At 52.9% G+C, this 27768-nt stretch overlaps 1 protein-coding gene across 1 annotated transcript in view; it reads left to right on the top strand.

The window, feature by feature from the left end:
• PLXNA2 (plexin A2) overlaps nucleotides 1–23510 on the top strand; it is a 212270-nt gene extending 188760 nt beyond the window's left edge. Inside the window, exons 21-32 of the mRNA XM_032318661.1 lie at nucleotides 2183–2325; nucleotides 2949–3217; nucleotides 5150–5216; nucleotides 5440–5586; nucleotides 6221–6380; nucleotides 6743–6846; nucleotides 10581–10680; nucleotides 11648–11838; nucleotides 13238–13407; nucleotides 15944–16156; nucleotides 17074–17224; nucleotides 18416–23510. Of these exons, the coding sequence (XP_032174552.1) occupies nucleotides 2183–2325; nucleotides 2949–3217; nucleotides 5150–5216; nucleotides 5440–5586; nucleotides 6221–6380; nucleotides 6743–6846; nucleotides 10581–10680; nucleotides 11648–11838; nucleotides 13238–13407; nucleotides 15944–16156; nucleotides 17074–17224; nucleotides 18416–18511 (1811 nt within the window). The 3' untranslated portion in view covers nucleotides 18512–23510. The remainder of the gene's footprint in view (nucleotides 1–2182; nucleotides 2326–2948; nucleotides 3218–5149; nucleotides 5217–5439; nucleotides 5587–6220; nucleotides 6381–6742; nucleotides 6847–10580; nucleotides 10681–11647; nucleotides 11839–13237; nucleotides 13408–15943; nucleotides 16157–17073; nucleotides 17225–18415) is intronic.
• Nucleotides 23511–27768: the final 4258 nt, after the last annotated feature.

Below are 27768 nucleotides of genomic sequence, written 5' to 3'. Positions count from 1 at the left end.
TTCCCTCCACCCAACCCTTCCAAAAAAATGAATGCCCTGGTGAGTCCCCAGGCCTGTTCCTCTTGTTCTAGTCCTTCCTGTGCCCTGACTAACACCCAAGCTGGCCCCCCTTCTCTCCCTTTTAGGGCCTCCATTTCCCCAGTCAGAGCCTCCCAGGCTTGGCCCTCTGAGACCCTATAGACCCCCCCAAATGGGAGTCTAGCTCCCGTGTCTTGCGTTGCTGCCCTGGGAGCCTGTGGAAACAACAGCAGGAAGGGCAGGGAGCTCCCACCTGCCTCTGGCCTGAGCCCCTCCCCCAGGGCTAGTTTCCCACCAGTGCCACAGGCTGAGCGCGCCGAAGGCTGCCACTTGTTGGCGTCCTTGGCCACGGACACACGTGGGAGTAGAGAATGTTTTCTTCTGTCTCCCACGCAACCACAGCCTTGAGGTGACAAGTATCCCAAGTACCCCTCAGGCTGAGGACCCAGCCGGTTCTCTGAGTAAACATTTCAGTAAGGAATCAAGACATTCCTCCTTTTGCTGCAAATGTCAGGATCAGAGACAAGGCCTCTGCTGGAACAGAAGGAAGCTCTGGGTGGGGGACAGGTGGGCAAAGTCTTCTGTTGGTGGCAGGGCAGGAGAGGAGAGGGGAGAGGGGCATCCTGGAGCCAGGCCTGCCACCAGAGGGATGTGCCCCGAGGCTGGGTTTGGTGTTCTTAGTGTCCCCTTAGCACACACTATGTGTGCGTGTGTGTGTGTGTGTGTTAAAATATACAAAACATAAAATTTACCTTTTTTAACCCTCACTGTCTCTACACCCCAGGGCTCTTCCTTCCCCCAATTCAGTAGCATTAAGTACATTCACACTGTTGTGCAATCATCCTCACCATCCATGTCCAGAACTTTCTCACCCTCCCCAGCTGAATTCTGTAATTATTAAACCAAAACCCCCCCACCTCCCCTCCCCAGCAGCGGCTGGCAGCCGCCATTCTGCTCTCTGTCTCTGTGATCTGACTACTCTGGGAACCTCTTGTAGATGGAATCCTACACTATGTGTTCTTTTGTGTCTGGTTTACTTCACTCCGCATTTTAGAGCTTCACGTGGCAGAATCTCCTTCCTTTTAAAGGCTAAGTAACGTTCCATTGAATATATGTGCCACCTGTTTTTTATTCATTTATCTGTCCTTGGACCTTTGGGCTGTCTCCACCTTTCAGTAGCGTGAATAACCTTGCTATGAACATGAGTATACAAATATCTAAGTCCTTGCTTTCAGGTCTCTTGGGTAGATACCTAGGAGTGGAGTTGCTGGGTCCTATGGTGACTCCATGTTTGTCTTCAAGGAACCACCAAATTTGGTTTCCAGACCAACTGCACCAACTTACATTCCCACCAGCAATGCACAAAGGTTCCCATGTTTCCACACCCTCTCCAGTACTTGTTTTCCATTTTTCTTTTTTTTAAAAAATGTTATTTATTTATTTTGAGAGAGAGAGAGAGCACGCAAGCATGACTGGGGGAGGGGCAGAAGGAGAGAGAGAATCTCCAGCAGGCTCCCCGCTGAGCACAGAGCCCAACTCGGGGCTCAGTCTCAGGATGCTGAGATCATGGCCTGAGCCAAAACCTAGAGTCAGATGCCTTGTCAACTGAGCCACCCAGGAGCTCCTCCGTTTTTCTGTAATATCCATCCTAATGGGTATGATGTGGTATCTCATGGTGGTTTTCATGTTCATCATTGCCCAGGGTTTTTGCATCTTGGTTTATTCTCTTGCTTGGAGGGAAAAAAACAAAAAACAAACAAACAAAAAAACAACAAAAAAAACCCAGGAGCAAAACTGCCTATTTTTGTCTTTGCTTCCTCCCCCTGGCTACTGCCTCTCAGCTGTTTCTGGGACCTGCAGGCCATGCAGGACCCAAATCATAGTATTCTTCCCTTTCCTTTGTTTTAACTACACTTGCAATACCTAGAAAGAAACGTCAAAATGATGCACCAGCATAGAAGGGGAAATAACCTAGAAATGGCCCACATGCCCACCTAAGAAAGGAGGCCTGGAGACAGCTCACCCCTTCTGGAAACATCCCTATACAACCCTTCCTGTCTGTATACCACGGGCCCACCCCTCCTTCACAAACGTCTTCTCCTGCCTTGCCCCTTCCCTGTGCGGGTGCCCTCCTGAGCCTTCTCATCTCTCTAAACTTTCATAGCCTTTGCTGAGCTCCAGACTGACATCAATGAGCTGACCAGCGACTTGGACCGCTCGGGCATCCCCTACCTGGATTACCGCACCTACGCTATGCGAGTCCTGTTCCCTGGCATCGAGGACCATCCTGTGCTGCGGGAGCTAGAGGTAATCCCTGCCACCCTCCCCGATTCATCCCGGGAGGAGGCGCGGGGCCTGGGGGGTCCTATCCCGGGAAATGCAGCTTGGGGCCCAGCAGCTCAGAGGAAGGTCAGGAATGATGAGGACAAACAGCTGGGAACAGCTTCACCACAAAAGGCAGATCTCGGCCAAGGGGGGCACGCAGGCTCTTTGGGATGATTCCAGGGGAAGGCTCATTGTCACTTTTTTAATTAATGACTAAATTAATTAGCTAAGATTCTGCCGCACTCTCAGATGGATTTAAGGTGGCTTACGGAGAGACGTGATTCTGTGAGGTTTGTTTGTTCATGTGTTGGTTTGTTTTACTAAAGATAATAAATCAGGGCAGGGAGGATTACAGGGAGACTCGTAAACCAAGCGGGTCTGACCGAGTAGCTCCTACTGAACCCCGGGGAAAATCAGACGGCCCGCATCTCCTCAGAGGGCTCTGCCCGAGCCAGGCCTCCCACCCCAGTGGGCGCGCAGAGCAGAGCAGAGACTGCAGTGACCTGCCATTCCTACCCCGTCCGGAGTTCGAGAGCCCTGCTGCCCTCTCAGGTCGGGGAGGCCGAGGCTGTCCTCTGAGGGCGCGCCCATCCGGTCCACCCCAGGTCCAGGGGAACGGGCAGCAGCACGTGGAGAAGGCCCTGAAGCTCTTCGCGCAGCTCATCAACAACAAGGTGTTCCTGCTCACCTTCATCCGCACGCTCGAGCTGCAGCGCAGCTTCTCCATGCGCGACCGCGGCAACGTGGCCTCGCTCATCATGACCGGCCTGCAGGGCCGCCTGGAGTACGCCACCGATGTCCTCAAGCAGCTGCTCTCTGACCTCATCGAGAAGAACCTGGAGAACAAGAACCACCCCAAGCTGCTGCTCCGGAGGTGGGCCCCGCGGTGGGGGGCGGGGAGGGCGGCTGGTGTTGGGGGAGGAGAGGGCGGCGGGGGTGGGGGTGGGGCGGGCACACGCGCGCAGGGCGTCTCTGGAGCAGCACAAGGGGCTCTGCACCCCCAGACCGGACCCGGCATACGACAGCCTGGGTCCGCGCATCGCGCAGCGCCAAGTCTGGTCCCCGGAGGCCCCGGGGGCTAAACGACATGGAGGAGCCCAGGCTCGGGGCTTGGCTTGAAGCCCAGCTCCGCCACCCGCCAGCGCTGTGCGCCCGAGCCTGTGACATGGCCCCTCTACTTCAGCGTCCTCATGGACGCAGCGGCAGCAGCAACATGCCTCCCGCTGTCAGTCCCTCCGCATGCCGCTAGCACCGCGCTGTCCCGCACGGTGGCCACAGGCGGCTATGAACAAAAATGAGATAAAACATAACCTTCAGTTTTTGCGTCGTGCTCGCCGGGTGCCGAGGGCTCGGCCTCCGTGTGCTGGCCACCAGACTGGCCAGCGCACTTAGAGAACCCTTCCTTCATCACAGAAAGGTTCTGGTGCTCAGACGGGGCCAGGGAGTTGTGCAGCCTCTCCCTTCTGCACCCAGTTTCCAGGACCCAAATCGCCAGCAGGAACCACATGCCTCCTCCCCAGTTGTAGTTTTTCTGGCAGGAAACAGGGCTGGAGACCTAGGTCTCCCTTCCCCAAACTCTCCTGCCCTGGTCAGGCCCCAGGGAGCCCAGCAGAGCTCTGGAGCGCCTCTGACACCAGGGGTTCGAAGGCACCTCCTCCATTTCTCCGCCCTCCTCCTTAGCCTGCTCCTAGGAAGAGGTCTCAGGCTTCCAGAACCCACGTGGGGTGAGGAGGGAGGAAGAACGTCTTTGTTTCCTGAGTACCGAGTCCCCCTCCTGCCAATCTGAGCATTAGAAACTCTCATTAAGAACTGTTGTATTTAAATTAGAGCTAATCTCAGGCACAATGCTTGGAGAGGGTGCTGGGAGGGGCCCGAGGACAAAGCTACAATTTCTTCTGCCATTGTCACTCTCTCCCAGGCCCAGACTGCTGAGCAGCCCTGGCAAATGCCTGGGATTTACTGAAACCAGAGGGTATAATTTGCGCCACGTGCAGGGTGTTAAAACACCCCTCGGCATCCCCATCACTGAAGGTCTGTCATAGCGGCTTTGTTCCTTCCCGAGTCCCCAGATTTGCAGCCCAGGGTGGAGGCTGGGGAGCGCTGGTGTTTTCAGAAGCAGATTCCCTGTCTGCTAAACACTCGTGCCTCCTGCTCTCCACCTGAGCGGCTGGGATCCACGACCCCACAGGACAGCAGGAATGACATGGAATCGTGCTCATTGGGGGTCAGTGCTATTTTTGCCCCTTACATATGTTAACTCATCCAATTCTGACAACAGCCCTGTGGGGGTACACACTATTATCATTGTCCCGATTAAGAGATGGGGAAAATGAACCCAGAGGGGTGAAATGACTGGCCCAAGGTCCCACAGCCAGTACGTGGCAGAGTCAGGATTGGAATCCAGGCAGTCTGATTCTGAGAGGTTAGAGCGGCATGTACCAGGGACCTCCCGGATATGAAAGTGGAGTATTCAGGCCTGCAAGGTATCCCAAAGGGACAGAGAAGCTCTGTTTCTCATCCTGAGGCCAGCAGGAAGTAGGGAGAACTAGGAATTGATAGCCCTGTGGAAATGGGGTACTTGGCACCTTCAGCTGCAGACCCAGAGCACCATTCCATTTCCACAGGGAACTGAGGCCCAGAAAGCAAAAGCCTCTGGCCCAAGGTCATACTTTCAGCCCTGGTGTCCTGGCTCCCAGCCCTGTGCCCTTTGATGCCCTGTTTGGGCCACGATGCATCCGAGCCAGACCCCGCTCCCTGAGGACCCCTCCATAAAGGACTGCCCCTCCCATCCCTTCTTTCTCCCCAGGACAGAGTCTGTGGCTGAGAAGATGCTGACCAACTGGTTTGCCTTCCTCCTGCACAAGTTCCTGAAGGTGAGAGTGAGGGTGAGCCAGGGCCTAGCGTTGCGAGCAAGACGAGGGGCTGTTGTGCCAAGGCCGGCCATGAATGCTGCATGGGGAACCTTCGGGAATAGCAACCAGCCTGGCTGGGGTGCTCCAGAGCAAGGCAGGTCTAGGAGCGGTGGTGAGGAGAGGGAGAAGAGGAGTCGGGTACCCGCCCCACCCCACAGCCCATGCCCCCTGCCTGTGCCCACAGGAATGTGCGGGGGAGCCACTCTTCATGCTGTACTGCGCCATCAAGCAGCAGATGGAGAAGGGCCCCATCGACGCCATCACGGGTGAGGCCCGCTACTCCCTGAGCGAGGACAAGCTCATCCGGCAGCAGATCGAGTACAAGACTCTGGTGAGGAGGCTGGGAACTCAGGGGACATGGCACACCTCCTGCCTCTGCTCGGTACTCTGCCATCAGAGCACAAAGCCAATCCCAGTGGTCAACGAAGAGGCTGGGAAACAGCCTGGGATCAAGTCTGAGGGCCATGCAAAGTGTTCTAGAAGCGGGGCAGACACGCCTTGGCTCCCTCTCCCCATCTCATCTGGTGGGCCCAAAGAGCGCTGTCTGCCTCAGTTTACCCTAGACGATAGGCCAGGGCCAGACCACCCTCTGTTAGGTATGGGGAAATCAGCATTATGGGGGAGAAGATGAATTTGCTAGTTCCTAATATAGAGGCTTTGGGAAGCAGATGGTCAGCCCCTGATACACCTGGAACCATCTCCAAACCCCTAGGACGCCTGGTCCCAGGATGACAGTCGCCCCCAAGCCAACCAGGACCTAGAAAGTAGAGTCTCAATTCTTTGAGAAGGGTAGGCATGACTCAGGTTGTCATTTGGCAGATGGCAGGAAGGCAAGAGAAACTGAGGCACAGACATTTCTCCTATAAGAGGGGTAAGCCTTGGAAAGAGGATTCCAAGGCCTTTCTCGCTCTCCCTCAAGTGGCCCCTTAAACACCCATCCTGTTCCCGCTCTATCATCCTTGTAGATCCTGAACTGCGTCAACCCCGACAATGAGAACAGTCCAGAGATCCCAGTGAAGGTGCTGAACTGTGACACCATCACACAGGTCAAGGAGAAGATTCTCGATGCCGTCTATAAGAACGTGCCCTACTCCCAGCGGCCGAGGGCCGTTGACATGGACTTGGGTAGGAGGCCCCGCCTTGGAGTGTGGTGGGCAAAGAGTCAAAAAGTGGCTTCCAGGAGGGCATTTGGGAATGGAATGGGGTGAGAAAATAGGAAGCCCCACCCTGCCCAGGACCCTTCTAAGGCCATGACTAGGTCCTGCCCAGATGAGGGACCACAGGAAGCACTTCTCCCGAGACACTGCCTGCCCACACTTTGCGACAGCTGTCTTGACCCCGTGGAGCCTATAATGTCTCTAAACGCTATGGGTGGCACCAGCTTGGAGCTGGGGTTGCCAGGTCCCTAGAGGAGGCAGGACTGGGTGACCCTGGTTCCTAGGCCCCTGCCTGCTTACGCTGCTACCTGCACCACCCCCTCCACCCAGAGTGGCGTCAAGGCCGGATCGCCCGGGTCGTGCTGCAAGACGAGGACATTACCACTAAGATCGAGGGCGACTGGAAGCGGCTCAACACGCTGATGCATTATCAGGTGAGAATGGGGGCTTTGCCCCACAACCTTTGACCCCCCCCCCCAGACTGTTTCCTTCACTCCAGGGTTTGCTCTTAGGCCCTCGGAAGCCATCACCCCTTTCGTCGTCCTTCAGAATCTAAATCGGAGATTCTCAGCCATGGTTACCCATTAAAATCACTAGGAAACTTAATAAAAACGTGAGTGCCCATGGGGCGCCTGGGTGGTTCAGCCAGTAAAGCATCTGTCTTTGGCTCAGGTCATGATCCCAGGGTTCTGGGATCTCTCTGTCAAATAAATAAATAAAATCTTAAAAAGCAAAACAAAACAAAACTCCCACATGCCCAGACTCCACCCCGAGAAACTGACTTAACTGGTCTGGGAAGGGCAAGGCGTTTCTCTCCTGTGTACCTCCACGTCTGCAGAAAAATTGCATCTTGTGAGGTCCTCTGTAAGGACGCCAGCCATAGGGATCTGTGGCTTTCTGTCCTCAGCATCTTACTGACGTAGGTTCTGCTACTCACCTGCCATAGAGCCGGGGACGAGATGGACTTGTTTTGAGCTCTTGCATTGTGCCATGTACTAGATGGTGTCTTTGGGGAAATTACTCAAGGTCTCTCCCTTCTCAGGTGATCCTCAACCCATAAAGTCGTGTGGAATAGATTCAGTACAGGAGACAAAGTGCTCAGCGCATTGGTGGATGCACTGAATGAATTAATAGTAAAAAAAAAAAAAAAAAAAATTCCAGCAAAAGAACAAAAAATCCTGGAAGGATCTATTCCCATCTCCCCTTCCCTCCCATGGTGACTACTCATGGCTGGGGCTCTCTGTAAGATTAAGCACAGGTAGGCTGGTTGAGATTCGGGGGGAAAAATACTAAAATAGAAGCAGGAAATGAGAGACACCGAGGGAAATTAAACCAACCAGAAGAAGCGCCTCAGGCTGCAAGACCCTACGGGATTGCCTGAGTAGTAACACCGTCCTCCGTGGTGCCTCACGAGGGGTGGGGACAGAGGGACTGGCGGGCCGGACTGGTGAGCACCGAGTTGCCACAGACCAGGCCACGAGGGTCATGAAGGCCGTAGGGGCAGGCTGGGATGCTCCGAGGCACAGAGGAAGCTGGTGGGGAGCACTGGGGCAGCCCCAGAAACACCCCTCTCCAGGCTCCATCCCCGTCGTCTTCGTAACCCTGATTGCACCTAGCCCCAGGTGGATGGAGTGTGGTGTCTGAGAAGGGTTCAAGGTTTGCAAGCCGTATTTCAACCCCCGTTTCTCCACTCAACAGTGGGATGACTTTAACCTCTTGCAACCTTGGGCTCTTCATTTGCAAGATGACGTCTGGCTTGCAAAGGTGGTGGGAAGAATTAGAAATAGCAGGTGAGGTCCCTAGGATGAAGACTGCCCCCAAGGTGTTAGAGCCCCTTCCTGTCCATTCCACCCCACCCCCCTTACAGGGCCTTAGGGCATCCTGGAGAACACTTGGAATGAACCAGTCTGAGCTAAAGAAGCAAAAAACGAAAGAGACTAGCCTTGTGCCCTTGAATCAGAAGTTTCTCAAGGGCAGGAGGGAGGCCTTTCTTTTCTGTCTGTGATGGCCTAATGCTTGTTACTGGGCTGTCCATCCTAAGGCTCCCAATCAGAATAGAATGCTCTGTTCTTACAGTGCTCCTCATACAAAGCACTTTCAATTCCCCAATGTCATTTCTCATTCATGTATTCATTCATTCCTCAAATATTTACTGAGCTTTCCCGGGTGCAAGGTACTTCCCACATGCCAGCCCTGAGTGACAAGGAACAACAGGGATTGTGCTTCCCTTTGGGGGACAGTGATGATGACGATGGTGCTCATAGTCACACTAATACCAGCATTTCCTGAGTGCCCACTGGGGGCAGGCGCGGCTGTCAGCCTTCCTGTGTTCCGATTCCTTTGAGCCTCACGACAAACCTAGATGCCATTATTATCCCCAGTGACAAATGAGAAGACAGACGCAGAGGGGTTAACCGACTTCCCTGAGGTCATGTAGTAAGAGGCAGAGCCCAGGTCAGACCCAGCAGGCAGCCCGGACAGTGAATATTTGCACCGCCTGTCAGTCAAGAGAAAGGAAGGCTAGGACTATAGACGAGAGACATTTAGTGACAAGACCTGGAATTGGGTTGAACTGTGGTCATTCGAGTCACCTTGTGAATCCTCCAGGTGACACCAAACCATACATGCAGAATGTAATCTATTCTTCCTGGGAGTATCCTCCCCGACCCCTGCCAGGTTTTCAGAGTATCATTTCTAGGCTGTCAGTGGCAAGGAGAGTTCCTGAAAGACAGAGGTCAGTTCCAGAGCTGGGAGGATGGTGTGGACCCCTGGGAACCACCCAGGCTGGAGCCTGGGCCCCTTCCAGGCACCCACAGGAGCCCAGGGCCCTGCAGCTTTCTGCCACCAAGTCCGAGCACTGCCCCTGGTGACTCTTCTTCAAGTCAAAGGTCCTGGAAGCCCCTCCAGGAGAAAATCTGCATAATCTTAATTAACAAAGAGATGTTAAAAAACTTGCCGGGCTCCCGCAGATTTATAGGGAGGGTAAAATTAAACACCACTACTAAAACCGGCTATCAGGGAATCTCGTTAGCACTAATGTTCCTTTATAGTTTGACTTCCCAACATTTAATTCTTTTTTGGTGGGAGAGAGGGACTGACAATTTAAGACCCAGAAAGATGGTTTTACGACTGGTGCAGCTATAAATCAAACTTATAAAGTTCATAAAAATTGTTAAAATAAAAAATGGTTTAATAGGAATGTTTTATGGCCCATAACATTATTATAGCTGTTTTATTCCCTCTGCGTTAGGGGCTTAATTGGATCGCCACAATTCTGGGGATTCTCCATTTTTATTGGATGGAGGGTAATCTTAAATCAAAATGGCCCCAAATGTCTTCAATATGGCTCCTCATTTATCAGCCCTTTCCCTCCAGGCTGGGTGCTGAGCCTGGGCCCCTCACGAAGGAAGGGGAACGCGCCATCTTTCCCTCTGGGCTCCCTGAGAGCAGCCACCCTGTTGGTGAAACTCCTCAAGGTGGCCCGAGCAGTATAGGACCCAGGCCAGAAAGAAATCCGTGCCAAAAGGGAAAATGGGCTTCAGACCAGTGTGACTTGAAATAAAATCCCAAATTAAGATATAATGGGGAGAACATGTATTTTGGAGTCTGGACAGGCCTGGCTTCAAATATCGGCTGTACCACGTAGTGTCTGTTTGACTTTGAAGATGGTGCTTCGCTTCCCCTCTGCTTCAGTTTCCTCACCTGTAAAATGGGAATAATTGTACGACCCCACAGGGTTGCAAGGAGGCTCGGCCAAGCCCCAAATGTCCAGTAAAAAGATGGTGCAAGTCACACGGGTAACGAAATTTGTTGGCTAGCCACGTTTAAAAAGTAAAAAGAAACTGACGAAATTAGTGTTAACAATATATTTTGCCTAACCTCGTGGGTTCTAAGGTAATTATTTCAACATGGAACCAATAGAAAAGCTATTAATGAGGTAGTTTGTGTTATTCTGTCCATGCTAACTCATGGAAACCCAGTGTGAATTACGCATTTATAGCAAAGTGGTTTGTGTTATAGTTAGTAGTCTGTAGTTACCTCCGTTATGACTGACTGGATTTCAAGTGGGCGATCAGCACAGGTGGCCAATAACTACCATATCGGACATATTGGCGAGTAGCAACCATATTATTTTTAGTATTCCTGAACTCCTTTCATACCCTCTCAGGTGTCAGACAGATCGGTGGTGGCCCTGGTCCCCAAACAGACGTCGTCCTACAACATCCCGGCCTCTGCCAGCATCTCCCGGACATCTATCAGCAGATACGGTGAGGACCAGGAAGGCAACCTGGGCAGCTCAGGGGCAGCTTCCGTGGCCTACCTGGGGTCGCTCGCCATCCCTCACAACAGCAGGCAGCCCTTGCAGCTGCCCTCCACCAGTTAAGGACATTTGTGCGTCTGCTTCCCCTCCTCCCAAGTGCAGCCACTGCCAGTGCAGCTGTGACCCCAGAGCTGCAGGGACGGGTGTACCGTGCCCCCTTCCTTGGGCAGCCACGACCTGGTGAAGGAGTGCAAGGGGCCCAGAATCAGGGAGGCATGTGGATGGGGGTTCCTACTTGCCAGTCCCTATTTGTACCTGTTGTTCTGGATGAGTTATTAACGGTCCCCCTTTACTCTCAAAAGGGTCCCAACTGGGGCAGGACATGGGGCATCCTAGCCTAGCCATCCCTTAGGCTGCTGGGACCCCCAGCGCCCACTGGGTAATACGGATGATGCTTCATTCTCTCTTGCTCCATTTTTTCTGTCTCTGTGTATGCAGTAAGGTTTTTGGGCTAAAGGACACCTCAGGACTGGGCCCAGATGTTTTCCAAAAAGGACCCACAGACTCCCAAGAGAGGCCATTACAGCTCACAGCTTCTTGGCACCCAGATTTTTCATCAAAGCCCCTGTGAAAGTACTCGGCTGACATTCCCCCTATTGATTATTCTTTGCTGTGGAAGCATCAGGAGTTGCGGGTGGGGGGGGGGGTTGGTTCACAAATTCTCAAGGCTCTCTGCAGCTCACAGAATTTCTAAATCTTCTTTTTAAAGAAAAAGGCTTTAGGCTCCTCTGTCCTCGTGCCAACCGAGGATCCCCAAATAACCCATCAGATATGAGGTCCCAGGGGTCTCCTTCCAGTGGAAACTGGTTTATTCTGAGTGAGTGCCGTGGGTGGGCAAAGATTCTAGAAGGATTCTACAAGCAAGGATGGTGAAATCAGTGTCTTATGAGCCTCCATGGCCCCCTTCTCCTCAGACTCCTCCTTCAGGTACACAGGCAGTCCCGACAGCCTGCGGTCTCGAGCCCCCATGATCACCCCAGACCTGGAGAGCGGGGTTAAGGTGTGGCATCTGGTGAAGAACCATGACCATGGGGACCAGAAGGAGGGTGACCGAGGCAGCAAGATGGTATCTGAGATCTACTTGACCCGGCTACTGGCCACCAAGGTAAACTCCTGCTCTGCTCAGCCCGGGGAGGGCTCCACAGAGGGGTACGTCCTGCCCACCCTCCACCCCCTACCCCCAGCGTAAGGGTGTCATGGAATCTGTCCTTTAAGGGGACCCATTCAGACGAGCAGGTCCAGGTCCCAGAGCAGACTTTCCAGAGGTTCAGGCCACTGTTGTTCTCTACCCATTGGCAAAATATCATTATTACTGTTGGCAATAATATCATTGCCCCTGGCCCACCCCTCAAGCCCACCATTACTCTTCAGAGGAGCTGCTCTCATCTCTGGGTTCCTGCACCTTTGAGGAAAATGTTGGGGTTTTCTTATTGGTGTTAGCTGGACAGATAGACCAGTGCCCAGCAACACTGCCTTTTGCACCCACTTTCTGGCCACAGTGGGAGGGACAACACAAAGGCTGGGTCTGCCAATAATCAGAGAGAAGGCTCCCCCTTCCCCTTCCCACCCCATCGGCCCCCAAATGCTGATGGAGTGGAGGTAGCCACAGTGCTAGAAGCTAGGATCTAAAGCTGTCTTCTAGCTTCCCAAGCAGAGAACACATCTGCCTGTAAGTATGGCAATTCTATGGCCCATATTTGCCAGCACAGGTCAGATTTCAAATACTCTCCCCCACTGACCCCACAAAAATGCTGCTGAAATTCTCCTACAGTGGCATCCAAGTTACAGCTCTGACTTGCTCCCTAAAGGGACATAGAAATACACCCTCAGACCGTATGTCTCAAATTTTGCTTTTCCTAATATGCTAATAAGAGACCAAGAGAGCCACCAGAGAAGATTGGACATGTTCCTAACCTTCAGAGGTGTCCATTGAACCTGTAAACTGGGGGACCCAGGCCCAGCTTTGTCCCTGCCCAGAGACCCTCCAGAGCCTTGTACGTCAGGTCTGTGCCTGGGTATTCTTGGCTTTGGACCCTTCACCTGCAGCACCGAGGCCACATGTATGGCAAACCTCTTTGCACCTTTCAGTAAGACCCTCGGCCAGGAGGCTCGTGGTCCTCCAGCTCGGTCTTCAGACATTCTCCTTTCCCAGCACGTGCTCACCAGTCCCTGTGGGCAGCTGGGGCTCAGAGCCCTCACTGTCTACAGAGACACCTCAAGTGCATTCCCACCTGGCACAGACACAGGCATAGATGGGGCATGTGGCTGCAGGTTGGAGGAGAGATTCCTCCCAGGAATCTGCAGCCTCTTCAGTCCCTCCCACCTCCCCGACACCCCAGCGGCCCCCTCCCCACCCCCACCATGCTGTCTGCACAGCCTGGCGCCGCAGACGAATTTCCAAGGCAGGATCTGTCCAAGGCACCATCTGGTCTGCCCGTCTGCTGCCTGCACCCCCACTTTCCCCCACCCTCCCCCTCACTCTCGCCCCCCCGCCCCTCCCCCAGGGCACCCTGCAGAAGTTCGTGGATGACTTGTTTGAGACCTTGTTCAGCACGGTGCACCGAGGCAGCGCTCTGCCCTTGGCCATCAAGTACATGTTTGACTTCCTGGATGAGCAGGCGGACAGACATGGCATCCACGACACGGACGTGCGGCACACCTGGAAAAGCAACTGGTAAGCCTTCGGGGAGCCGGGAGGAGGGGTGCGTTGGCTACAGCCTGGAGAGGCTGCAAGCTGGGGGAGGGGGGGCCGGCAGGGACCAGGGGCATGGGGGAGCCGTGCTCTGCAGCGGCTGGGTAACCCGAGGATCCCAGAACAAACAACGGACATGTGCTCTGCAGAGCCCACGTGGGCCCTGGGCTGTGGGCACCAGGGGGGCCAGCCTGGCCAGGGGCCTGGCACCGGGACCTGGGCTTGAGCTCTGCCCTTTCAGGCTGAGAACCTTTCCCAGGCAGCACTTCCTCCCTGACTCTGCGCCCTCTGGTTCTCACGAAGTGTTGCTGGAGGAACCTGAAGGGTCACACTGGAGACCTAGTAGCCGAGCTGCAAAGCCAGGCAGCGTCAGGCATTCTGGGTGGGGCAGAGCCCAAGGCACCTCATCCTGAGACGGGAAAACTCTGACGTGAACATAGACCCCTGGGGAGAGAGCTTGCCCTTGCTACCGACTCAAGCCCACCAACCAGGGGGAGGTCATGGCAAACTTGACCCCTGAGGGCCAAGTGATGACCCCTGGTGCCAGGGGTTTGGGGAAGCAGCAGGCAGGGTGTGTCCTGTAGGCCTGACTACCTATTCCCCTAAGGTAAACCCCACAGCACACACAGCAGTGGGAGAAGGGGCTTCCACAGGCCCCTGGAAGACGTCTTTTCTCTCCTGGGTTTGAGATCTAGACCACAGACCGAGCTGAGGACTGGCTTCAGGGTCAGACAGGGCCTGGCTGAGAGCCGGAGTCAAAAACTTTCCTCCAGGAAAGAGCCCCGAGAGGGGCGCGAGGAGGTCTGGGCATTTGGGCTGGGCAAGCAGCCCGCACAGCTGTCTGGAGTCAGCGATCTCCTCAGAAAACAGAGCCGACACAGATGGGCCCCGGCTGTTATTTGGGAATCAAAAATCCTAGCAACCAGAAAAACACTTTGGAAAAACCCAAACCCATATAATCCTTTCTTCTTCAAGACTCTGTGGTTGCTGGCCCTCTGGAGTCTGCAACTTTGATCACGGGGGAGTGAAATGGGGAGACTCTGGTGATGGCGGGTGAGGAGCCCACTGCCCGCTTCACCAGGGCGGGCCTTTCATCTGCATTCCCAGCGGCAGGGCCATGGCTGTCTCCTTGGCTTTGGAAGGCTCCCCAGCCTGGCACTGGAAGTGTGCAATCTCAGGGAGATGAAGAGAAGGTTCTGGATCATCCCCATCTCGCTGCCTTCTGCTGCCAGATAGGCCCAGCTCATAGAAATGTCCTACCCTGGGTTTGTGGCAGGAAGGGTCCCCTTAGCCAGACCTCAAGTAGCTAGTGTCCAAGGAAAGAATATCAGAAGCTCCCTGAAGCTGCCAGGGAATGGGAGGGTGGAAGAGATGAGTCACTTCTCAGCCCAGGCAGCTCCTCCCCGGCTGCAGAAAAGAGCCATCCTGTTCTCCTTTGAAAGATAAGCAGAAATCATCCTGGAAGGACTTGGAATGGGCAAAGTGGATCTTCCCAAGACTGGGCATGATGGAGACATTCAGGAACATTCGGGGCGCTTGAGGGTCAAGAGGCGATGAAGAAGGGGAGATGAGGGGTAGGCTGAATTTCTGGAATGTCATCTCAGGCCAGAAGGACAAGCCAGGGAACAAAGACCATTCCACAGAGAAGCCCAGGAGTTAGGGCCCTGAAGGCAACTGGAGGAGAAGGCCAAGTTGGAAAACGCACAGAAACAGCAGCTGTCATGATTTTGAAGGGGAATAAATGGGCTGAGCCTCCTGAAGGCCTCAGAAGCAGAGAAAACCCATTCTGCTCTGGTTATAAATTCCCAAGTTGCAAGAAGGAACACTCCTAATGACTGATCAGTTCCTCTTGGGGTGGGAAAAATTTAGAGCTGCAGTGAGTTCGTTCCCAGCAGGCCGACAATGGCTTCCTCTCCTCCCCCTCCCCCTGCCCAGAGAGGAGAGAGCCCTGGGGACAGCCCTGAAAGAGCTGTCCCCAGGGGGGCCCACCGCTCAGCCCCAGTGGGCCTGGCCAGTCCTGGGAAGCAGCGCAAGGGGCCAGGCTGGGCGGGGAGCACAGGTGGTGCCCTTTGTGCGGGTTCCCAGGCAATGCCTGGGGCTGCAGGCTGCGTCTTTCAGGACAATGGCCGAGGGCACTGCAGAGGGACTCTAGGCTGGTGGCTTTGTCTGAAGCTCTGAGAAAATCAAGGAGTTCTCTATCCTTGGGCTTCCCTGGGGGCCTGGAGGCCTTTGGGAAAAGCTGCCTGGATGGAACAGAACCCAGCCATGTATACCCTGTGGTGGTCAAGGCTCAGGGTCAGCACCCAGTTAGCATAGTGTGGTGCCCCCTCCCTTGCCCCAGGGCCAGGAGCAGCCTAGACAAGATTTGCAGCCCTGGCCCGAGCAGCTCTGTGGTTTCATTCCCTTGCCCTCTGGGGAGAGATTTACTACTGGTAGAGCGAGGAGAGGAATGTTGATGGACACCATCGGGGTGCGGCCGAGGTTCGGCCCTCAGGGTCTGCTCTGCCTTTCCCTGCAGCCTCCCCCTGCGCTTCTGGGTGAACGTGATCAAGAACCCCCAGTTTGTGTTCGACATTCACAAGGGCAGCATCACGGATGCCTGTCTGTCTGTGGTGGCCCAGACCTTCATGGACTCCTGCTCCACATCAGAGCACCGGCTGGGCAAAGACTCCCCCTCCAACAAGCTACTGTATGCCAAGGACATCCCCAGCTACAAGAGCTGGGTGGAGAGGTCAGTAGCCCCCCCAGGACAGGCCCTCACCCCCGTCTGTGTGTGCCATCTACCATCCCACGGGCCTCACTGACTGAGGATTCACAGCTCACAGCTATGTTTGTGGTACCCTTGGATCTCAGGCTCCCACCCTTCCCCCTTATCCAAACTTCTGCGTGGGGGGAGAAGGGGAAATTTGTGCCCTTGGAGGTCAGATCATTATCATTCTGATTACCTTTTATAGAGCACCTGGTAAGCAACCAGTGCTGTAATAAAGATTTGTTTATCTATTATTAAAATATCTAAGGGAGGGTGCCTGGGGGGCTCAGTGGATTAAAGCCTCTGCCTTTTGCTCAGGTCATGGTCCCAGGGTCCTAGGATCAAGGCCCGCATCGGGCTCTCTGCTCAGCGGGGAGCCTGCTTCCTCCTCTCTCTCTGCCTGCCTCTCTGCCTACTTGTGATCTCTCTCTCTCTGTGTCAAATAAATAAATAAAATCTTTAAAAAACAAAAATCCAATGGAGTTGCAAAGTAAATATTACCCTCCCCATTTTACTGATGAGGAGACTGAGGTTCAGAGAGGCTAAGTAACTTGCCCAAGGTCACACAGCCAGCAAGTAGTAGATCTGGGAATTGGAAGACAAGGAGTCCAATCAGAGTCTGGTCAGCATCTGGGCTTTTAAACATTCTGGGAGAGCGGGGGGGCGGGGGGGTCGCTGCAGTGGAAGCTCCCAGGTGGATGGAGTCTGGCCTAGTGAGCACCAGTCTCTAGGACTCAACCTTAGCTTGAGGCAAGGAACCAGAGGAAGACCTATCAGAAGAGAAGTAAGGAGGCAGGAGCAACTGGGGACATCCCGTGCTCTCAAGGGGCCTGAGGTCGGAATCCTGCAGGGGAGTGGGTGCCGGGTCTCCGCTAAGGAGCCTGTCCTCTTTACGTCAGATACTACGCAGACATCGCCAAGCTCCCCGCCATCAGCGACCAGGACATGAATGCCTACCTGGCTGAGCAGTCCCGCCTGCACGCGGTGGAGTTCAATATGCTGAGCGCCCTCAATGAGATCTACTCCTATGTCAGCAAGTACAGTGAAGAGGTAAGGCGGGGCCTGGGAGGGGACAGAGGGCCACACGCAGCCGGGGGGCAGCTACACAGAACACTGGGCTCAGCCCATCAATAACAGCAAAAGAGGCTAATTTAGATGACGAAGTCAAGGAGTCAAAAACCCATGAGCTCAGGGGGCGCCTTGGTGGCTCAGTGGGTTAAAGCCTCTGCCTTCAGCTCAGGTCATGATCCCAGGGTCCTGGGATGGAGCCCCGCATCGGGCTCTCTGCTCAGCAGGGAGCGTGCTTCCTCCTCTCTCTCTGCCTGCTTCTCCGCCTACTTGTGATCTCTCTCTGTCTGTCAAATAAATAAATTAAATCTTTAAAAAAGAAAGGGGGAAAAAAAAAAGTGAGGTCAAAACTCATTCCCATTCCCTTAGGCGGCAGCCTCTCCTCTCCAATTCACCCTGCGCTTTCTTACACATTTCATTGTCTTTCACTCATTGTTAACACAATCAGTAACACTTTTAATAACATAATTGTTGTTCCTTTCAAAGTGTTGTATACCTAATTTCATCCTCTCTCAGACAATGAATCAGACTCTTCTTTGCACTTGGGGCAGACACTGGCAGCCACATTTCAGGCATGCAGGCGGACCTTAACACGAACAGAGGTCGCACAGGACCGCTCCGGAGAATTTCCAAGGCACGCGTTGGCATTGTCCTTGAACTTAGCATTAGTACCAATAATAATAATAATGATGATGATGATGATGATAGCGAATATTTACATAGCACTTTGTCAAATATGCCAAATATCATTTGAAACTCGTTATTTTAAGATATATACATATATTGGGGTGCCCGGGTGACTCAGTGGGTTAAAGCCTCTGCCTTCAGCTCAGGTCCTAATCCCAGGGTCCTGGGATTGAGCCCCACATTGGACTCTCTTCTCTGCAGAGCCTGCTTACCCCCTCTGCCTGCCTCTCTGCCTACTTGTGATCTCTGTGAAATAAATAAAATCTTTTTTAAAAAAAAAAAGATACATACATATATGTGCACACATGCCCACATATACACACACACATACATGCATGTATTCAGTCAGTCCTTCAGAGTATCCCTAGTTGTGTTCATTAAACACCAGAATGGCAAGGCAGGGAGAGGGATAAAGGATTCGGCCAAGGGCTTCCTCTACCGAGACTGAGTCCTGAAGTCTTCTCCCCCTTTGTTTTTGCTCCTCAGCTCATCGGGGCCCTGGAGCAGGACGAGCAGGCCCGGCGACAGCGGCTGGCGTACAAGGTGGAGCAGCTCATAAGTGCTATGTCCATCGACAGCTGAGAGACGGAGCCGCCTGTTCCCAGGAAGAGGGGCCGGTGAAAGCTGTCACACTGGGCGTCTCAGAAGGAAGGACAAGTGAAGGGGAGCAGACCCCAGAGCTTGCTGTCCCCTGAGACCCCATCCCGGGGAGAGGGGAGGGCCCCTCCCCCCCACGCCAGCCACGGCCCGTCCCCGCGGCCCCTGCCGGGAGAGACCGCGGGTATCGTCCACCCACAGGAACCACGGAGAGAGGCAGGGGGCACAGAGAAGGTGGTTCTTCAAGCCGAGAGGCATGAACTGGGGAACAGTTCTGCCTCTGTGACTGCTGCTTTGCATGAAAACTCATTTGATGTATATTGGGGAAATAATGAGAACTTTATTTAATTTTTTTTAAGAAAAAGGAAAAAAAAAAACCAGAAATAAAACAAAACAAAAAGCCTCCCTGTTCATCCTGTCCCACTTCTGTTTCAATCTGAGGTCCGTCCCCGTTCCTTCGCCCCGCCCTCCCCCTCTTCCTCAAATGACTCCGATTTCCAAATGCCAGAAAAAGCCTGCAAAGAGAAGCTGGGAGGAATTGGAAGGGAAGTGATCATTTGCTTTCCCTTGAAATGACAAGAACATGAGGAGGAGAAGAAGAATGAGCACAAGTTCACACCATACACTTCGCAAAATAGAGGCCTGGACAACCTGGAATCATCCCGACAGCCCTAGGACTGTGGCAAGTACTGAACTCAGCACTGACCGTGGGGCCACGGAGAGTCTCAGCCTGGCTGCCCCGGAAAGGAGCTTTATGGACCACATACCTGTATATTCTCATTTCTGGAGAGATCTGTGTCTGTAGGGTACCAATGCTTTCTGCTACTGTTTTTTGTTTTTTTTGTTTTTTCTTTTATTTAATCTCAAACCTCAAGAAATGAAGAGCTGACCTTTGGTACTTTTCCCTTTGGTTCCCCTAAAGTTACTATCAGAAGTGGGGGAGAGGTGGGCCTCTCCCAGACCAGACGCCTGGCCTCCCTGAGGACACTGGGCAGCTTTGCCTTACATCAGTCCCTGTCATCAACCAGGCCCCCTGGAGAGGAGTCTGGTGTGTGTGGCCCCGGCTTCCAGGAGATCCCATCTGGGAGCTGATTTGGGGACATGAGTGTTTGGTTTTAAGTTCTACTCCAGTCTGCCGGGGGGTTCTTGCAATTAAAGAGAAAGCAAAAGCCAAACACTGTTTACAGCAAGCAATACTTGAAGAGCATCAGTTAAAGAAGTGGCCGCCTGTATTGTGATGCTTTCTTTCTATCCTTCTCTTGTGCCTGCAGAGGGGAGACAACCCTCCGCTCATGTGTGGAAGGAAGCTCCTGGTCGATCATTTGAGCCCTTGGCTCAGTAGAAATGACTGTAGCATCCTCACGTGACTGTCTCCTGCCTCCCTATCTGCCTCCCACGTCCCTCTGAGTTTGAAGGACAAGTGGGTGGCTTCTCACCGGGCTTCTTCCTTTTTCTCTCTCTTCTGCTGACACCTAAAACCATGGACGGCCAACCCTTCTGAGTGTAGTTTCTAAACAGAGAGACCAAAGCTCCACACGTTGGCCCAGAGGACCCATGAAAGCCAGTGGGAGTCATCCAGGGGAAGGTGGCTCTGTTGGCAGCAAGACATGGGCGACCGGGACAGCCTTCAGAGTTTGCAGGCCTTCCACGCTGGCAAGGATCCAAGCAGGCAGCTCCAGCTTCTCTGTAAGCAGCATCAGAGGGAGGGAGAAGAAAGGCCAGGGAAAGGCAAAGGAGTGGGAAGGGGCAGGCGGGGAAGAACCATCCTCCCCTTCCCACCTTCCACTTTTCAGGGGGCTGCAGTGTTGGGAAACTGGATCAGCCAGCCCGAGAGAGACCAGACCAGGGTCATTTCCTCTGTAATTAACTCTGGGTCCCACCTTCTCTGTGCCCTGATTTACCTCCAAACAATTCAATCTCCAAAGGCTCTGCTGACCACAGTGGATTCCCAGGAAAGGGCTCTGGGAGGGGGAGCTCTGAGGGCTGGCTTCCATCCCTGGCGTGTGGCTCTGGATCGCTGCACTAACCACACAGCAGACATCGCCTGGTCTCCTCAGCTTCAGTTCCTTGCCTCAATGCAGCTGACGAAGGGAAAGAGAAAAGCATTCAGCAAAAATACTCAGGAAACTCGCTCTTTTCATTATAATTCACAGCCAGCCATGCCAAGGCCACTTTCTTCTGATAATCCACTTCTGCTAAAGTTTCTCTGGGCCCTATTAATAGCCTGAAAGAAATACTAATGACTGGCCTTCTGCACTAAGCCAAAGTGTTTGCTCTTCATAGCACCCAAAGCTTATCAGCTCGGAGCCTGTGATTAATGGTGATGAAAGGAGAGAAGATACGGGCAAGAGGAACGTAAGTGGGGGTCGCTTGGGGCCACCGAAAATCCCCGCCCACCGACACATGACTTCTGAGCTCTGAACAAAGGTTTTCTGATCACACGGCTGCACAGACCAGCATCCAGGGTTTTGCTCCACTAAGAAGTGAAAGGAAGTCTGACATTTCCACAGCATCTCACCAAGCCTTGCCTCCACACATCTACCTGAGCGTCTCCCAAGAGCTCCTTCGGGTGACCGTTCACTGCCCTGGGGCTGCTTCCTTGAAGGTTTCTCAAGAGTGTAGAGAATGATGGGGGGATGGCCAGCCGGAGAGTGGAAGGGAGAGGACCCAGAGCTGGCATAAGTGGCTTGGGCACATTTCTCAGGATTCCATGAGAGTGTCGGGCAAGTTGGGATGGCAAAGGAGGTGGCACGGGGATCTCTGAGGAGGGAATTCGGAGAAAGGAGAACTTGGTGCAACTCAAGCCAGGCCATGAAGGTGAAAGATTATGGAGTCTTGCCCCCACTCTAGCTTCCCATCTGTCCCTCCTCCACCAGCTCTTGGCTTTGGGTCATCAAGAACCAATGGAGTTCACGCCAGTAGAACGTGGAGAACGGGGAGTGACTTGGCCTCTCTCCTCACTATTATCTAATTTGAAGATATCTTGACCTCATGTAAGGAAAAAGGCATAGCCCCTACCCCCCCATGAAGCCCTTCCATCTTGGAGGGAGACAGGAAGGGAAGTTTCTTTCAAAAATCAGTCCAGCTTCATTTGTTTCATTAATCTTTACAAGAGACAATTTGCTGGAAAAGGACCCCAGAAATATGCTTGGCAAGACAGAAGGCGCTAAGGGACGAGACAAAGATGGATAAGATATCTGTCTTGGTGGAACAGGTCCCTCCAGCTGGCCTGCTGCCACCTCTGCTCTCAGCATGGAGTCGGGGGGGTCAGGTATTTCTGTGCATGCCCTCCTCCCTGCCCCACAGCGCATCTCTCAAATCATTTCTGACCCACCACTGCAGAAAGCTCCCGTTCTTGCGGAATTCGGTCATGCAAAGAGTGGATCAGCTGTTGGTCTCACGCAAGGGCGGGGACTGGTTCCTCCATTCCTCCATTTGGGGAGCCTTCACATGCCGGCAGCTGTCTGCTGGGGACTGCTCTGGGTGCTGAGAAGCAGCAATCAATAAGACCAAGAAGAATCTTCTTCTAGCAAATTCAGTCTCCAGGCTACTGGTCCCTGCCACCAACTTAGTTGGCACCATTCTCCCCACCACCTGCAGAGGGCAGGAATTTTGCAGAAAGGGGGCCAGAAGAAGAAAGAAAGCCGACCTACCCAGCTGCCTTACCTTATTCTGGGGACATTCCTTCTGCAGTGAGAGCCTCTCTCACTTCCACGGCCGCTGACGCTTCTGGTGGCCTGTCCCCTGCTGCTTGAGCTCCTGACCTTCCTTCATTTCCACCAAATGAGGACAAGAAATAGCATTCGAGGCCTCTGGCTCCGCCAAGCATGAAACAGAAGCAATGGATGGATGTGCTGGACTAAAAACGATCTGGACAGAACAAATAGAGGATGTGTGAAGCCTCTGGCGGATAAATCTCCAGGCACATCCCAGTTGCCACACAGGCCCCCATTAACCTGTAGCAGTTAAATGCTGGGCTGGCAGCTGCCTTCGGGGAGGCCATTTTTTCCCAGTCACACTGTTGCTTCTGAGGCTCCTGAGGCCTGTCCACAAAAGACTTGAGACTCTTGGGCCAGGGGCTAGGGGGTGATGAGAAAATGCAAAACAGCCTCATAGTTATAGGGCTGTGGGAGCAGATACCATAGGGAGACTTGGGAGATCAAGTTCAGGACCTTCGATGCCTTGTCTCAGGAACAGGCTTGGAGAAAATGGCGGCATCCTCTTTATAACTCCAAAGTCTCTCTTCCCCGTCTCTTGCCTTTCTCCTGGTTTTCCCAAAGAGGGCAGTTTTAGCTCCCAGGACTCAGTGACACCATGAATAAAAGGTAAGTTTCACTCTTGGTATCAGGGGCCATCCTGGGAGCTGATTGATCAAGACCCCTGCTTAATGAACAGATTCTCGGCCTCTTGTGGACAGCGCCATCTCGTTCTCCTCACTGTAGCAGGGCTCCACCTTCAGACTGGGCTCTATCCTTTCTTCTGTGCAACCTGCTTCTCCTGTCGAGCCTCAAGGAAGATGGGAGGCACCCTTGGATTTCAGTCAAGGCCCTGACTTTGGCTTTATTGGCCCTCCATGTTGACATTCCAGGGCATAATGGAACATGGTCCCGCATTAGCAAGTGTGTTGGGGAACAAGGGACACGCTCTTTATACCATGAAACTAGGGACCTGAGCCCACCTGCATCTCCCCCCAACTTCTCCTACCCAAACCCTCTCTTCTTGACACACTGGAATCTGTATTATATATATTTTTAAGAAAATACAATGATAGTTGTCTGGTTTTGTTGTTTTTACAGGTGTTGTGGAATAAAAACTGTAAGAAAATTAAGTATTTAAAATGTTACAATAAAATGGGGGTTTTTTGGTTATTCTAATATATTATTGTGTACTTATTGTAAATATGAAACACTCCTATTTTGCAAGCCAAGGACACAATTTGTACTGTTGTTATATATAAATAAAGTTTACTGGATAAAAAAGAAAAGACATATCTTCAGATAAGCCTGGTTGTTCAGTGGCATATATGCAGAATAATATTTCATGGGCATATCTGAGAAGTAGGCTACTTAGGAAAGATGAGCTAAGTGGTTTTAAGGGACTTCTAGAAGTCTCTCTATAGCCAGAGCTTCATAATGTCCAGTCATCATCATCAACACACACACACACACACACACTCTCTCTGCTCCAGCTGTACCAATGGGTGGACACTGCCCCCTAGCTCCAAGACCCCAGAATACAGCTTTTCCCCAACAAAAGACAGTGCATAGACTTAGGGTTGAGACACTTTTGCCAGGGAAGATGAGGTCTCAGGAGAATGAGGAGATCCATCCCTGGTCCTTCCTGAAAATCACATTCATTCGTTTACACAAAACGTGTATTAAGCATCTACCATCAGGGCATGACACCCTGGCAAGGCTGGGGGAAGGGGCAGGAATAATAAATGAGGAACGCATGGTCATTGCCCTCATCAAGCTTTTAGGTTGGTGAAAAGCACAAGGATTCTGAAAAAAGGAATGTCTTGGCGACACCATGAGTAGGGTGTTTCTATTGTTTTCCTTTGACTTTCAGCTAAGGGATGAAGGGGGATCAGGGGATGATGCCAGATACTGTGTCCTATTAGATCCAGCTGGGGGGAGTGGGAGTGGGGAGCAGGGCTCTGGCGGGGGAATCAGTTGGGCGGGTGGAGTCCCGGCAAAGAGCCAGGGAGGTGGCAAGTTGACTGAGTTGATCCCTGGACCCGAGGATGCCACGCCTCCTTTCCTCTTCTCTCCTCTCATTTTTCTCTTTCTCCTTCTCGTATCCCCAAGTGTGTGGGTGACTGGGTGACCCTTCCACTCTCGGCAGATAAAAGGAGTAGACGAGGTCAGCTAGGTAATCTGTCAGTCTGACATCTCAGGAAACTGCGCACCAGGAGACCGCTGAAGGCTCCCTTCATGACCACCGGGTCAGAGCTGTTCTCTGGGCCCCCAGGCTGGCGCCCACGCCAAAAGCAGAGGCTCCTGAAGGACGAGATGCAGCTTTGCCTTTCGAGGGCCTCCAGTCTGCGGCGGGAGACCGTCCCTGCTTTCAGGGCACCTGCAGTCTGATGCGGGAGAGACACGGCCCCTGCTGTCAAGGCCAGCCCAGTCTTGCGGCGACCGCCAACACACGGACAGATGGGGCCTGGGACTCGAAGCACAAAACCATATAAAAGCGCAGTGCGGGCTGCGCTGGATTCAAAGAGAGCATCCCTGCGAAGATCTGCCCCTGCTGACTGGGCGGCTCTGCGTTTACGAAGTCTGTGCACATGCGTGTGGGCACGCATGCACGCACGCACGCACGCGCCGTTCCCGGAGAGACTGGAGAGATGCAAATGCTCGTCCTGAGGGTGAGAAAATGCAAACACGACACCCTGAAGAGCCAGGCGAAGAGCAGAGCGCTGAGGCGGGCGTAGCATGAGCGCGCCGTTTCCCACCGTGCTGAGGGTGTGGCCGAGGTGCGTTCCACCGCAGGGAGAGATGACCTTGATGAGCCAGGGGGGCCGGGTCACCGTGTGGGGCGGGGCATTCCCCGGAGACCGGGCTCCGCTGCGCTTGGTGGGATCCCGCCCTCGGCTGGTCTGGGGCCCCGCGCGGCACCGACCGCATGGAGGAGGAGGCCATTTCTCCTCGGGCTCCCTGGGCCTTCGTGCCACTCCCCGCTCGTCCCTCAACAACTTGGACTTGAGATTATTTTATTATTATTATTATTATTATTATTATTAAAGATGGATTCATTTTGAGAGACAGAGTGTGTGTGAGCAGGGGGAGGGGCAAAGGGAGAGGGAAAGAGGGGAATCTCAAGCGGACTCCGCGCTGAGCAGAGCCGGACACAGCTCTGGGACTGGATCCCACGACCCATGAGCCGAAGTCAAGAGCCCAACGCTTAAGGGACTGGGCCACCCAGGTGCCCCGAAGCAGGCCTATTATCAAATATCAAATATCTGCTGCAGGGAAGGAAGTGACAGGGGAAGAGGGAATCTCCTGCCCCCCCCCCCACCCCGTGTTCGGTTCACTGGTGTATTCCCAGGACAACGCACAGTGAGTCCTGCCCCGCCGCAGAGGCCAGTAAGAATGTTCTGAAGAATGAACGATTGAGCGCCCCAGTTCTGTGGACCACCTACAGTATTCCAGGCTCTAGCAAGAACATCCTCTCATACGAAAGCCATGGTCCATTTTTACAGTCTGAGGCTCAGAGAGGTTAAGTGATTTCCTGAAGGTCGCAGAGCTGTGGCAGAGTTCCCACTGCATGCTCTTTCCCCCAGCCCCTCTGCAATAAGTTGCCTCTCATTAGCTCTAGGCCATTTAAGACCTGGAAGTCTTCCGGGGAAATGGGCCCTCGTTTTAACAAGCAGGTGCTATGGGAGCACTCCCGTCGGGCTCCGCTAACATTCTTATTTGTTCAACACCGTCCTCATTGATTCATCACTTGAGGTGAGCTGGACACTAGATTAGGCACTGTTGGACATATAAAGGGGGAAAGAAAGCTAAGTCCTAACGTTGCAACTTTTTCAGAATTTACAATCCCACATCAATAGCAAATCTTTATTCTAAGAGAGAAAGGCTCCGCCCTTTTCTTAGTGGGGAATTACATATCATTCCTACTACAAGTGCAAAATAATTTTGCCAAACTCCAGCAGTAGGATGCTCAGACAGCTGGGCCCCTCGATTTGAGGGATACCCTGCACGAGAAGCCACTCGAAAGGACTTAGGGAAGTGGTAACCTGTGCTTGATCACAGTATTGATCGCAATAACACCAGGAGCTGTCCGACCCTCTGCTCAGCGAATGAGCTGAAAGACGGAGGAGGCTCCCACCTGTGGCTCCAAGCTTGGAGCCAAATTTGTGACCCACCTGTAGCACACATGTGTACCTGACCCTCAACAGCAAGTTATTATAATATTCATCCTCTTCCTAACTTTGCTTTATATCTCTGTCTTATTTATCTTTATTCCTCATACCCTACTCTTTTCTACTTGCTCGATTTTCTCTATCTATCCCTGGCTAAGAGCACAGGACTTGAATTCAGACTGTCTGGGGCTGAAACCCATTCCCATGTGTATGTTCTGGGACAAGTTCCATAACCTCTCTGCATATCAGTTCTCAAATCTATAAAATGAGGATACTGTATATTAAAGAGAGTTTTCGGAGGGGTTAAATAAGATGATGCATATAACAGACACCTTAGATTTTATAATAGGTGAATGAGACAGAGAAAGTATTAGCCATCCTTCTTTTATGGCCAGTCTAACAGGACCTACAGGCAGGAGGAGATGAGGGTCTCTCTCTGGCTCTGGGAAGAAGCTGAATTAATGCTTACAGGTTTCACAAAGGAAACTGATGCCTGAGAGTTAAGTCCTTACGAGCCTAGGTGTGGCTGTTGACTGAGGAAAACAGGAAATGGATCAAGGCTTTACCCAAAGGCAAAGCCAGCCAAGAAGCGGCCAGTAGATATGCTAAAAGTAGATAGAAAACAGAGAAATGAATCAAGGCAAACCCCCTGGACTAAAGCCACAAAGAGAGTACAACCTCCTACAAAGTCAGTAGGTGGCTTCCTGAAAGCCTGACTAGCGCCAGGGTCCAAAAAATGTTTGGGGCCCCATAGGAAAGACACCCTTTCACCCAGAAAGCCGAAGGGGAAGCCAGGCCCTTAGGTCCAGGGCAGGGGCACCAGAGATAGGTACGTAGGTTGGAGGCAGAGGGCACATACCCCAGGAGGGCTGATGCCCAGTGAGAAGCCAGAGAAACAGAGTAGGAGAGGAAATGAAGGGCTTACCAGACCTGGAGGGGTACCTCCTCTCCCCTCAGGGGGAAATCTGGGCACCTCCATCCCCAACTAGTGCCAGGTGAGTGTATGTGTCAGGGTTTCCCAGAGAAACAGAATCAATAGAGCAATAGGGTGTGGGTACGTGTGTGTGCATGTGTATGTGTGTGTGTGTGTGTGTGTGTGTGTAGGAGGGGTAGATCGACAGAGACAGACACAGAGACTTTCTGGAACTGGCTCACATGCCGGGCTGGGGGCTAGCAAGTCTGAAGTCCAAGGTGCAGGCTGGCAGGCTGGCAATTCGGGCTAGAGCTAACGTTGAAGTCTTAAGTCCCAAGGCCATGTGGAGGCAGAACTTATTTTTCCTTGGGAAACCTCAGTTTTGCTTTTAAGGCCTTCGACATTTAGAGGAGTCCCACGCATATTATCGGGGGCAATCTGCTTTATTCAAAGTCTACTGCT

Source organism: Mustela erminea, chromosome 17 (genome assembly GCF_009829155.1).
Source record: "Mustela erminea isolate mMusErm1 chromosome 17, mMusErm1.Pri, whole genome shotgun sequence".
NCBI classification, from domain to species: domain Eukaryota; kingdom Metazoa; phylum Chordata; class Mammalia; order Carnivora; family Mustelidae; genus Mustela; species Mustela erminea.
The sequence above is the reverse complement of the archived record's forward strand: the minus strand, read 5'-3'. Positions and strand labels throughout refer to the sequence as shown.